The following is a 13,584-nucleotide window of genomic DNA, read 5'->3' on the forward strand; positions in this document are numbered from 1 at the left end:
CCTACCCTTGAGTTGCTAACGGCCACATAGTAATCATGTGATGCAGCAGCTTGCCGAGTATTGCGTGGTCTAGCTAGCGGTAGGGGCAAACAAGCAGCCAGCTCTCGGGAGCAAAAACCAAAGTAATACATGTAGAAGAGGGAAAGTGAACCAACTTTTCGGCGTTAGGCAAGAGGTTCATGTTTTGAAGTTAGCCTGGGAGAGTTTATAAATCGGACCGCTTTTAGTTCAACCTTGTTAAGTAAGGATGCAGAGCTAGAACCATCCGAAATGTGAGAGCAGTTCTTCATACAAGGATGAACCATTCCTTTGTATAAACGGAGCAACCGTACAGAAGAGAAGAAATTTCGACTTGTAACCAGTACTCCTAGTTTGTTCGCGTTAGACTTACCTATTTCCGTAATGTTGGATTTCCAAGAAAGAGTGGATATTAAGGTAATACCAAGTATGTTTGTGAGTCAAGAGGTGGAATTACAGAACCGTCAAAGGAGAGACGAGAGTTGTGAGGAGTTTGCGATAGAGATGGGTAGAAATGGGTCTTGGAGACATTATGAATTTGCGATAGAGATGGGTAGAAATGGGTCTTGGAGACATTATACGTGGCTAAATTCCGTCAACCCCACTGCTATATCATATCCAAGTCAAAGTTTATTATTTTCATAATTATTTTGTATCGATGTTAGCATTAGCAACTTTTAATCGTGGGAAACTTTCCCAGTTGCAGTTAACATGAAAATGAGCAATTAAGGGCTTAACTTTCTCTTCTTTAGCTTCTTTCGTTTTTCTTACATAGAATACAGAAGGATCTTCCATTTTAACTACTTTTATTCAGTTTAATGCTAATAGTATATCATCCAGTGACAATGGGACTGCAGCTAGAACACGATATGGGTCTGTAGTGGTAATACGGTTGAAACCCAGTTTAGAATAATAGCTATGGCTTCATCGTCGTGACCTAATCATCCTTTTCTGTAAGTAAAGGACCATTTGATTGGGTAATGACTCTTGCTTCTGGCATAAGATTTCTTAATGTTTATTTAGCTGCTTTCAGCAGTATACGATAAGCTCTGTATTGAAGTGTACATCGGCAGTTGGATTTTGTTTTTGTACGTAAATTTACTTGCTTGATTTATCTTGTTTGGTACTACTAAATTTCTTGCAGGGCATTTGTTTGGACAAGAGGCACATCTTTATTTGAGTATTCTACCGCTTTGGTTTAGTTTTAAAAGATGATCGTATACTGCACATTAGCACCATGTTTCTTGTAAAGCTGCAAATGCCTTGCTGGGTGGACTCATTCAGGCTACGTCTAACTGTATTTATTTTTACATTGTCGTCCAGCTCGTCGTGTCAGGAACAGTGCGATCATTGAAAGTTGCTGGTCATTTTTTTTTTTCACGACAGTCGTGTCGACCAGCATGGGAGGCTACCTTGAATGTCTGCTTCAAACATTTTAGGAATTCATAGAATTAAGTTTCTTTAGAAAACAGCGGGAAAGTCTCAACCATCGAAGGTGTACCAGAGCAGTCAGGTTGCACAACGTGGGAGGTACTGCATCAAATAGTTTGGTAAACCAAGCTTTCACCAGAGAGGATTGTTCGTAAACTGAATTACTATGGTAGAACCTCTGAAAGCAGTGGGTAAGTAGTCATGGTGCGGGCGAAGGTGGGCAGGATAACGGAAGGTGACGCCCACCGTTGGTAGTCATGGCAACGGCTACATTGCTACCTGGCACCCTGAGAGTGCCTGCTCATGGCCTCCTGCCCCACTTGGTGCGCCTGGTCATGCTCCCCATCCTTGTTGATCCTGTGGTCACATCTCTGTACACCGGTTGGTGTCTTTGTCACTGTCCTCTTCTGCTGTTACCCTTGGTTGCTGCTGCCACCGTCTGTTGCAGCTCTGGTTATTGCCCTTAACGCTTATTCCCTTTGGTTAGGTGTCCCATGTGATCCCTTTACGCCTGTCGAAACCGCTACAGAGAGCCTTATAACGACTTAATTCCAGTGACGATTCAATCATTGAGCACAACGGTGCGACCCTTGGTCACGACGGTATGACCCTTGAGTGTGATGGTTAAGGAAGAGATTATCGTCGCACATGTAGCCTTGTATTGGACATGTAGTTCAGTCTGCTTGGTAGTTTATTGTTGGACACAACGCAGTTTAGTGGTAGCCAGTCACAGGCTATCCATAATGCAGCCTTAGGTAATATTAAGGGAGGATGGTAGGCATAGGGTCACTTGGAGAAAATTATCTCTACAGGTTTGAGAGTACAATAAAATGTAGTATTACGTAACGTTAAAAAGAAATCATCATGAAACTGTTAGACATTTTAAATGTTGCAAGATGAGGTTTATGTAAGGATATGTTGGAGTTAAAAAAAAATCGTATATTGTAAGAGATACATCAAGGCTTGGACGTGAGGGATGAAAGAAGGCAGAGCGGCGACCCTTGTATCTTTCTCCATGTGGGCGATAAGAGTTACCCCTCTGGACTCCAGTTGAGTTCTGAGGTACAAAGGTAAGTATGGCCTGGGTGGGATCAAAGCAGGGTAAAGTGGGCGGTGGTGATGGTGTGTGTGGTGAGTATTACCTGTATGGCAGCAGCAAGCACGGCTCAGCTTTACTCTATCGCCCACACACACTCCACCCGTGGGCGGCATGCGTCCCTCTTCACGGTCTACCTTACTCTTTCCCGCCTCCCATCATCATTATCATACATCATGTGTTACTTGTGCTAATGCTGATGCTTCTTCGCCGTTAGTGGTGCTTTTTTGGTCCAACTGTTGTTTCTTCCATATCTGATGTTCATTCAGCAAGGTGCTGTTTAAGCTATTGCAGTTGCTACTTTTGCCTGTGCTGTTTCTGTGTTGTGTCACTATAATAATGACGGTTCACAGCTTCCCGGTGATGTTTCTCAAGAATGGCTTGCCCCTATTCCCATCATACGATCTCTCCTGTAAGCCGTTTATTTTTATGCTATCATTGTTGAGTTCACTATATCTTTTTGACACACTCAAGGAAGCTGCATCAACTTTTCTGCTGACGTGTCTTTTTTCTGGGTATCTTTCTTCATTGTTTGTGCCACTTGTTTTGTAGGCGAAGGCTCCACCAGCTTTTCTTTCTCTTGACTCTTATTCAGGGAAGAAAAGTGTTAGTTTTTCGTAAAAAAAAGTCGAGATCATAGGTGTTTGTTCTCAAGAACAACTACACAATTACACAGATATTTAATGTGTTGAGTAATGGTGGCAAGTTTTTTTTGTTTTTGCATGTCTTGCATTAAATGCATTGTTGATATTCTCATGCACCGAGAGTACAGTTATTTGTAACTAGCCCGATGTGAAATTAACGTATATTTTTTGTCTGGCTTCTCAAATAGACTTCCCCCACCCACCAGATTGAAAAATTCACGTTTAGGTATATAACCTTGGGGTCCCCTTAATATGGACGGGCGTCCGTGAGGTTGGCCGCGCATGGCCATCTTCAAATTCTGGGCGCTGCAGCCTTGTTTTCATCTCCTTGGGGGCTGTTCGATACAAGCGTAACTGGCTTAGGTTAGGGTATGTACATATGTGTATACACACACGAGTTAATACATGTTACATGGATATCAAAGTTAAGAGGTCGCAACACGAGTGTAAAGGGTTCTCCTCGAAGGACGCAAATCAGTAAGTACACACACTCATATACATGCTATTTTGTATAAGTGTTGAGTAGCAACTTTAGCAGGTCATTTACCAAGTGCACAAGTGTCTGGTGATCTTATCAATACTCAAGTTGACGTTTTTTCGGTGATCACTTGTTTGATACAGGGTATGAAGTTCACTTTTCGTGAGCACTTGTTTAGGTGCAGAGTACGAAGTCCACAGATGTTTTATAAATTTGATACTCTGTGCACATACATGTATAAGTACAGAGTTCACAAATAAATGTTTATAGATTATAGACAGCTAATCTTTGAATGAGTCAGTTATCTTTTGCGGAAGTGTTTAGTATCTAGGGGAAATAGCGCCTATGGCAAGCACTGAAATTTCGCCCCTGGCTTAATTGAGACTATACATACAGCGGATATATATAGAAATACATACACTGTAATTATAAAATGTTGAAGAGTTAGGCCAAACTTAAATTTATATAAACTCTTAAAGACTTAATGTCTTATCAAAATTGTAACGTAGAAGCGGTAATGCAACTGATAGTAGCAGAGTATTACTGTAGTTGAGAAGTAGGCGAGTTTCTTTTGTATCTCACTAAACCAAACCGTTAAAAATATCAATAGGGTAGCATATGTCAAAAAACAGACCTGTTGAGTGGTGCCCCCCTTCAAGTGGCGCCCAGGGCACCTGCTTTACCTGCCATACCCTAGATACGCCACTGCAGGCATGCCCAAAAAAGTGGGAATACCGGGGCAAAATCCTTGGGGCGTGGACCGTAGTGGGCCCGCAAGAGGGATGAAATTCATAAATATTGACAAAAATGATGTATCATATAACAAGTAATACGATGAATAAGGGTAAATTTTCTATATTATTATTGATTGTCATCTTTCAGTCATGTGGGGCCTCAAGCCTTCTGTGTCATGGGGCCCTTGGGGATTATATGGGATTATAGGGCACGCGTCAGCTCGTGGCGATCCTGAACACAGGACATACATTATATACTTTTTGTGTAATCTTTGTCATTGAATAGAGTTGTAATAGAAATTAAAGTAATATTATTCTAATGAGGTCGAATATCGACTGGACAAGGCATTGGCTGGTGTCGAGTAACAAAGATTGCAGATGTCCTCGGTGATGTTGAGCACAAACTGCAAAAATGCTTTATTGTTGAGTATCACGCGCACAGATATTGATTTATGTAAGGACCGAGGACACATATGGTTGATGTTAACTACCGAAAATACAGGTTGTTGGTCATAAGTACCGAGAACACAGGTGTGTGGTGATATGTCGAGTACCCGACACAGGTGTTTGGTGATATCAGGTACGGGTAACACAGGCCATTAGTTATGTCAGGTACTGAGGACAGAGACTGTTGAGAGTATCCCAGCAGCTCAAGAGAACTAAGCTGGCCACATGATCCTGGATTAGTGTGACTTGCAAGTATTCTAAATGATCCGTGTCAGAATTCATGCCAGGTGCTGTGAATAATGTATGTTAAAAATCGATGCTTGACTTCAGTAAAGCAAGATCCAACTTACTGTTTAGACACTGTAAAGGATCTTTTGTATGTAAGATTAGCCAGAGATGTAACTGATCATTGGTAAAGCTGTTCTGTGAGAATGCTGTAAATGATGCTTGGTAGATGTAATTGGTATAAATGGCCCTTAGTAAGTATGGTCTTTAAAGTATGTAAATGATCTTGGGCAACTGTGATGCGTGTGTTACAAGTGATGTATGGTAAAATGAATAGGAATGTTGTAAATGATTGGATCACCATGGTCTGTGAGATCTGTAAATGATCTAAAGTGAATTTGATTTGTGAATGTTGTAAATGATCTTTGGTGATTCTGATTTTTGAATAAGGAGAGTGATCTTAGGTACATTGTGTGTTGCAACAGCAATAATTATTATAAATAAGCGCTGTTGATGATCCTTGGGATGACCTGAGAAAAAAAAAAAAACCTGGGGAAGACTTAGGAAGACCCGCGAAGGACCAGGGAGACTGGAAGACTTAGGGAGGATTTTGGGTAGATCTGGGAAAGATCTGGGGAAGACTGTGCTATTGGGAAATTTTTTTCACTTTTGTTTTCAAGTATCAACTTTGTAAATGTACCATATTTTTGTTGTATGTGTATACTTATACATACACCGCCCAGCTTAAGCAGTCTGTGAATATGTTATCTGTCTGTTCTTTTATCACTGGGCCAATTTCCCTTGTTGGAAGGTGATGTGGGAGATGTACAATGCAGATTTTGAAATGATGCTCACTTTCTTCTCACTATATTGCTGAACTTTGAACCACTTTGTGTATAGAAAAGTTTTGGTGTTATTGAACAAAATGCTTAACTATAGATTTGCTTGAAGTGAATTTGCTTAAAGCAAGGGAATCTTTTTTCATGTTCACTTAACATTAAGTATTTAAAACCGAGTGGTGCTGTTGTCATGGTATCGCCTCAATAGGGGAAATGCTTTTTTGGTTTGTTACAAAAGAGTGTTGGTAAGAGAGTTTTCAATTTTAACATTTTATGTATTTTTTATGTATTTTTGTAACATACCATACTTTCTTCCCTTTTTCATGTTCGACGTGATATAATTGCCTTCTATGCTGAGGTTATATATTCAAAACTGACATTGTATTCCCATTTTTATTTCATGTAGATATATATATATATATATATATATATATATATATATATATATATATATATATATATATATTTTTTGCTTTGTCGCTGTCTCCCGCGTTTGTGATGTAGCGCAAGGAAACAGACGAAAGAAATGGCCCAACCCACCCCCATACACATGTATATACATACGTCCACACACGCAAATATACATACCTACACAGCTTTCCATGGTTTACCCCAGATGCTTCACATGCCCTGATTCAATCCACTGACAGCACGTCAACCCCGGTATACCACATCGATCCAATTCACTCTATTCCTTGCCCTCCTTTCACCCTCCTGCATGTTCAGGCCCCGATCACACAAAATCTTTTTCACTCCATCTTTCCACCTCCAATTTGGTCTCCCACTTCTCCTCGTTCCTTCCACAACCGACACATATATCCTCTTGGTCAATCTTTCCTCACTCATTCTCTCCATGTGCCCAAACCATTTCAAAAGACCCTCTTCTGCTCTCTCAACCACGCTCTTTTTATTTCCACACATCTCTTACCCTTACGTTACTTACTCGATCAAACCACCTCACACCACACATTGTCCTCAAACATCTCATTTCCAGCACATCCATCCTCCTGCGCACAACTCTATCCATAGCCCACACCTCGCAACCATACAACATTGTTGGAACCACTATTCCTTCAAACATACCCATTTTTGCTTTCCGAGATAATGTTCTTGACTTCCACACATTCTTCAAGGCTCCCAGAATTTTCGCCCCCTCCCCCACCCTATGATCCACTTCCGCTTGCATGGTTCCATCCGCTGCCAGATCCACTCCCAGATATCTAAAACACTTTACTTCCTCCAGTTTTGCTCCATTCAAACTTACCTCCCAATTGACTTGACCCTCAACCCTACTGTACCTAATAACCTTGCTCTTATTCACATTTACTCTTAACTTTCTTCTTTCACACACTTTACCAAACTCAGTCACCAGCTTCTGCAGTTTCTCACATGAATCAGCCACCAGCGCTGTATCATCAGCGAACAACAACTGACTCACTTCCCAAGCTCTCTCATCCCCAACAGACTTCATACTTGCCCCTCTTTCCAAAACTCTTGCATTCACCTCCCTAACAACCCCATCCATAAACAAATCAAACAACCATGGAGACATCACACACCCCTGCCGCAAACCTACATTCACTTAGAACCAATCACTTTCTCTCTTCCTACACGTACACATGCCTTACATCCTCGATAAAAACTTTTCACTGCTTCTAACAACTTGCCTCCCACACCATATATTCTTAATACCTTCCACAGAGCATCTCTATCAACTCTATCATATGCCTTCTCCAGATCCATAAATGCTACATACAAATCCATTTGCTTTTCTAAGTATTTCTCACATACATTCTTCAAAGCAAACACCTGATCCACAGAAGTGGTAGAGGATGTGTGGATCAGGTGTTTGCTTTGAAGAATGTATGTGAGAAATACTTAGAAAAGCAAATGGATTTGTATGTAGCATTTATGGATCTGGAGAAGGCATATGATAGAGTTAATAGAGATGCTCTGTAGAAGGTATTAAGAACATATGGTGTGGGAGGCAAGTTGTTAGAAGCAGTGAAAAGTTTTTATCGAGGATGTAAGGCATGTGTATGTGTAGGAAGAGAGGAAAGTGATTGGTTCTCAGTGAATGTAGGTTTGTGGCAGGGGTGTGTGATGTCTACATGGTTGTTTAATTTGTTTATGGATGGGGTTGTTAGGGAGGTAAGTGCAAGAGTTTTGGAAAGAGTCTATTGTTTATGAGAGAGCTTGGGAAGTGAGTCAGTTGTTGTTCGCTGATGATACAGCGCTGGTGGCTGATTCATGTGAGAAACTGCAGAAGCTGGTGACTGAGTTTGGTAAAGTGTGTGAAAGAAGAAAGCTGAGAGTAAATGTAATAAGAGCAAGGTCATTAGGTACAGTAGGGTTGAGGGTCAAGTCAATTGGGAGGTAAGTTTGAATGGAGAAAAACTGGAGGAAGTAAAGTGTTTTAGATATCTGGGAGTGGATCTGGCAGTGGATGGAACCATGGAAGCGGAAGTGAATCATAGGGTGGGGGAGGGGGCGAAAACTCTGGGAGCCTTGAAGAATGTTTGGAAGTCGAGAACACTATCTCGGAAAGCAAAAATGGGTATGTTTGAAGGAGTAGTGGTTCCAACAATGTTGTATGGTTGCGAGGCGTGGGCTATGGATAGAGTTGTGCGCAGGAGGGTGGATGTGCTGGAAATGAGATGTTTGAGGGCAATGTGTGGTGTAAGGTGGTTTGATCGAGTAAGTAATGTAAGGGTAAGAGAGATGTGTGGAAATAAAAAGAGTGTGGTTGAGAGAGCAGAAGAGGGTGTTTTGAGAGAGAATGAGTGAGGATAGATTGACTAAGAGGATATATGTGTCAGAGGTGGAGGGAACGAGAAGTGGGAGACCAAATTGGAGGTGGAAAGATGGAGTGAAAAAGATTTTGAGTGATCGGGGCCTGAACATGCAGGAGGGTGAAAGGCATGCAAGGAATAGAGTGAATTGGAACGATGTGGTATACCGGGGTTGACGTGCTGTCAATTGATTGAACCAGGGCATGTGAAGCGTCTGGGGTAAACCATGGAAAGTTGTGTGGGGCCTGGATGTGGAAAGGGAGCTGTGGTTTCGGTGCATTATTACATGGCTGCTAGAGACTGAGTATGAACAAATGAGGCCTTTGTTGTCTTTTCCTAGCGCTACCTCGCACACATGAGGGGGGAGGGGGTTGTTATTCCATGTGTGGCGAGGTGGCGATGGGAATAAATAAAGGCAGACAGTATGAATTATGTACATGTGTATATATGTATATGTCTGTGTGTATATATATGTATATGTCTGTGTGTGTATATGTATGTATACATTGAGATGTATAGGTATGTATATTTGCGTGTGTGGATGTGTATGTGTATACGTGTGTGTGTGTGTGTGGGTGGGTTGGGCCATTCTTTCGTCTGTTTCCTTGCGCTACCTCGCTAACGCGGGAGACGGCGACAAAGCAAAATAGAATAGAATAGAATGTGTTGGTGTCTGTCTAAAGGCTGTTGATTGCATTGCAGGTTGTGTAGTAGTGGACGAAATGTGCCTGGTGCCTGAAGAAATACCAAACTATGAAGCCATTAAGAGCCTTCACTCCCAGCTTGATGATGACCATAGTGGTGGCATTGATGTAGCAGAATCTGTTGATGTAAGTTCTACTTCCATTTACTTTAGATTTGTACGTCATACTGTAATATGTGAGTTAGTGTAGTGTATTTGTATGGTTGGAAAGGAATAATTCATCTAAATAGTAGTAGTTCTTGGTACTGAGCCCTTTTATTTCATCATTACACCTCTGTTTTTGTTTGCCTTACTACGCTTAGAAATGCATCCTATAACTCTTTTCTTAAGTTAAGGAAGAGTTTTCATTTGAGGACATGACAGAATTTTGATGGTGTGGTAAACTGACTCTTAGAATAAGAGAAAGGCTTTGGCCTTTGATTTCAGTAGTCAGTAAGATGATGTACAGGGTGGGTCATCATTCTAGAACAGGTGCAATTTTTCTTAACACTATGCTGTCCATTTGGTGAACGTCATGGCATTGTTGTTCGCTGTACACAATCTTTGGAATTATGCCTAAAACAGGAGTCCTTGCTCTAACAGTTGGCTGTTTTGAAGCTGTGAGCTTCTCAGATTGCTCATGTCAGAACTTTAGTGTCACTGTCAAGAGCCAAGTTGAATTAATCACGACTGATATTGTTTTGTAAGGGATCTCACTCTGCCCAAGATTTTGTATGCTTTTTTTCAGTTCTGTTATCACCCCAAGGAGGCTTCAGATAGTCTCCAACAAGGGACCTTACAGAAGCCTCCTGACTGGCCTCACTCTGGAATTATAAGTGGTACAAATGAGTTCTGGTGAAAGTGATATGGCAGGTGATAGACAAACGCATTCTAGTACATGTGATACTCCATGACCATCTGCTTTGCAAACAAGTCAGACAGATGTGTGGACTGCAAATTATCATGTTGGCTGCTGAAGGTGACAGTCGTGATTGTGCACTGCTTTCACAACCACAAGAGATATCCGGTTTATTTTTTTTATGTACTCTTCGGAAAATCAGAATGTACAAAATGACTATATTGTTATATCTAGAAAATATTGTTCTAGCTAGATCATGACTTCTTACACATCAGAAATTAAAGATGAATCTTTTTATATTGACAACAGTGTTTAGGTTTGATTTTGAAGGGTTTCATTTGAGAATGATGTTTTTATTTCAAGGAGTCACAAATGAAGTATGCTTGTTCCTTGGTGAACGTGTAGTAGGCCTTATGAAATTAGATCCAACCATGACAGTTTTAGAGCTTAAATCCTTACTTAGGTGAAGCTTAATTTATGTGTCCATTCATGACTTTGGGTTGGTAGCTGACCTTTGGATTAATTGACAGACTTAATGTAAACTTAGATAAAGTACAAATATAATATGATTTGAGACTCATCATGAACTTACATTCAAAATTTTTTTTATGTATGTTTTAGATAGGGTATAGCCACATGAGGTAAGAGGTAAATAAGTAAGATGAGATTCAAAAGTTTATAGATATTGAGATGTAAGGTTTGTCATAGTTTTTTAAAAACACAGACAAACAGATACACAGACAGACAGACAGACAGACAGACAGTGTAATAGATTAAAAGATGAGTGAGAAAGAAGCATACATCACATCTAAGAGGCAAAAATGGGGATGTCAAAAGAGACCAAAGAGCAGATCAGCCCCAGCTCTAGCAAAGAAAGGAGTATTATGAGCTAAGTACTGCTAGAATGAAAAAAAAATTATATGTATGAGTATTGATGGATTAATAGTGCAGTCTCTAAAAAATCGAGACTATTACTGCTTAAAGTAAGGCTTTCATGCATTGGGTTTTGTTCGCGAACAAACCCTAATACTTATGGTAGAGGTATGGTATGTGTGGCATCAGGGTGAATCTTTGAAGTAAGCTGAACATGATTTGCTGCTTCATTTAACCAGTGTTATTGAGAGTGGAGGGACACAACTTATGCTCACTCCCCATTTATTTAGTGATATTTTCATAATTTTTGTTCTGGGTAATATTTTTCCTCCACAGGTAACTAAGCATGAGTCCTTAGAGGTTATCCCTAGAAGAGAAGGACTGTATTATTGCTTTGAAGCAAGGAAAGGTGTCTACAAGTAGGGCTTTCAAAACATACTGCAAGGTCGAGTCCACTATCCGGACTCTTGTTGCGTCAGCTCATGGGTTTCCCTCTAACATTCTCTGTCCCCAAAAAGCTTGGTCTTTTTTACTTAGAAAGACCAGTAAGGCGAGTGATAGCCTGACGAAGTATGACATGTTTGAAAAACATATTCCTATATGAAGCTTAACTAAAAAATATCACCTCAAAATTCTTAGAAAGAGAATTTTACACTGCTTGCAGAAATCTGCCTTCATGTTGTGCTACCAAGAAACCTCTTCTCAAACATCATATGCATTTAGAATTCTTGGCTTTTGCCCATAGATATAAAGGTTGGACAATGTTACATAGGCATATAATGATGTGGAGTGATGAAAGTTCATATAGGTGCATTACACCATGACATGGAAGGGTAAGATGGCTAGTCACCTAATTACACAATGAAAATGGTAAAGCAACCCAATTTTCTGATGGTGTTGGTGTGTTTTATTAGTGAGAGAGGTCTAGGAGGGTTATATTGTTTCTCTAAGAATTATAACATAAATGGAGAATGTTACAAATCATTTTTTTGGTGATCTTCATAGCACAAATGTATTTTTCCAAGATGATGCACCTTGCTTCTGTGCAAAAGCAGTACTGCATTGGCTTGGGGATGAAAATATAGATATGTTGGACTGGCCAGGCAATCTGCCTGATCTAAATCTTGTAGAAATTGTGGGAATGGAATGAGAGATAAGCTATCAGTCTGCATCACTACATCAATTAATTACCAGGCTGCAACACAAAATCAAAAGGGTATGGACACAAGATGCAGATATTGAATACTCATGGAAGTTATTAGGTTCATCTCCATACAGGCTGAAACAGATACATCAAAGATAGGGGCAGCATGACAAAAGAAAGAAATTTATTCATGTATCCTTAAATGTTTATGCATACAAGAACTAGAAAAAAAATGGTGAATCGTCAGCATCTGATTTTTGCTGCAGAGACTGTAAATGGAAAAGAGTTGGAATTTTACAAATGAGGGGAGAAATTAAATGTTCTGAGATATGATAAACAAAACTTACCAAAGAGATGAAATCTGTTGAGGCATACTAGACAGGAAGTAGAGAAGACAAAGGAGGCAGGGGATTGGCCCTCCTGGTAAGAGACTTGCTTAAATTCTCAGCAAGTACTGGTGGATGGTCCCTTTAACTTGTACATAGTTGAAAAGATATCGGAATGAAAAATGAAGAACAGTGTTGGTAATGTACAATATTCACGTGCTTTTAAATGAACACATGTTCTGTCACCCTTTCCCATCGTATTTGTATTCCCCACTCTTCTGAATGGAAAGTAACCTCATTTTTTGTATGGGTGATAAGAGAGTTGCTGTTTTGCCTTTCTACTTTTCAGTCAGTTATTGAAAGGATCTGTGTAGTTTGTACTGTAATATACTTGTGATTCGGGATTCAGACATTATATGTATTCATCTTTGATTCTTTTTATTCTTTCAGTTTCTAAAAGAGGAACTTCAGTATGCAAAAGGCTATGAGAAGCGTCAGAAGGTCTTCCATCATAATAATGACCAGTACATATCAGTTCGTGAGCTTTGGCACATGTGGAAGAAATCTGAGGTAAGTTTCCTAGCTCTCTTGTTAATGGGATGGTCTTGAGTATGGCCTCAGTTGCCTGAGCCATCTCAGCTAATATATATAAAAAAAAAAAAAAAAAAAATGTTTTTAAGTGATATGATTTTTTTTTTTTTTTTTTGCTTTGTCGCTGTCTCCCGCGTTTGCGAGGTAGCGCAAGGAAACAGACGAAAGAAATGGCCCAACCCACCCCCATACACATGTATATACATGCGTCCACACACGCAAATATACATACCTACACAGCTTTCCATGGTTTACCCCAGACGCTTCACATGCCCTGATTCAATCACTGACAGCACGTCAACCTCGGTATACCACATCGATCCAATTCACTCTATTCCTTGCCCTCCTTTCACCCTCCTGCATGTTCAGGCCCCAATCACACAAAATCTTTTTCACTCCATCTTT

At 40.2% G+C, this 13,584-nt stretch overlaps 1 protein-coding gene across 7 annotated transcripts in view; it reads left to right on the top strand.

Moving 5' to 3' along the window:
- Positions 1–13,584, top strand: part of Stim (stromal interaction molecule) — a 173,172-nt gene that overhangs the window by 91,047 nt on the left and 68,541 nt on the right. For all 7 annotated transcript variants that reach the window (XM_071670129.1, XM_071670128.1, XM_071670135.1 and 4 more), the window contains exons 2-3: positions 9,407–9,534; positions 13,039–13,158. In XM_071670129.1, the coding sequence (XP_071526230.1) occupies positions 9,407–9,534; positions 13,039–13,158 (248 nt within the window). The remainder of the gene's footprint in view (positions 1–9,406; positions 9,535–13,038; positions 13,159–13,584) is intronic.

The sequence above is a fragment of the Panulirus ornatus genome, chromosome 14, assembly GCF_036320965.1.
Source record: "Panulirus ornatus isolate Po-2019 chromosome 14, ASM3632096v1, whole genome shotgun sequence".
NCBI lineage: Eukaryota > Metazoa > Arthropoda > Malacostraca > Decapoda > Palinuridae > Panulirus > Panulirus ornatus.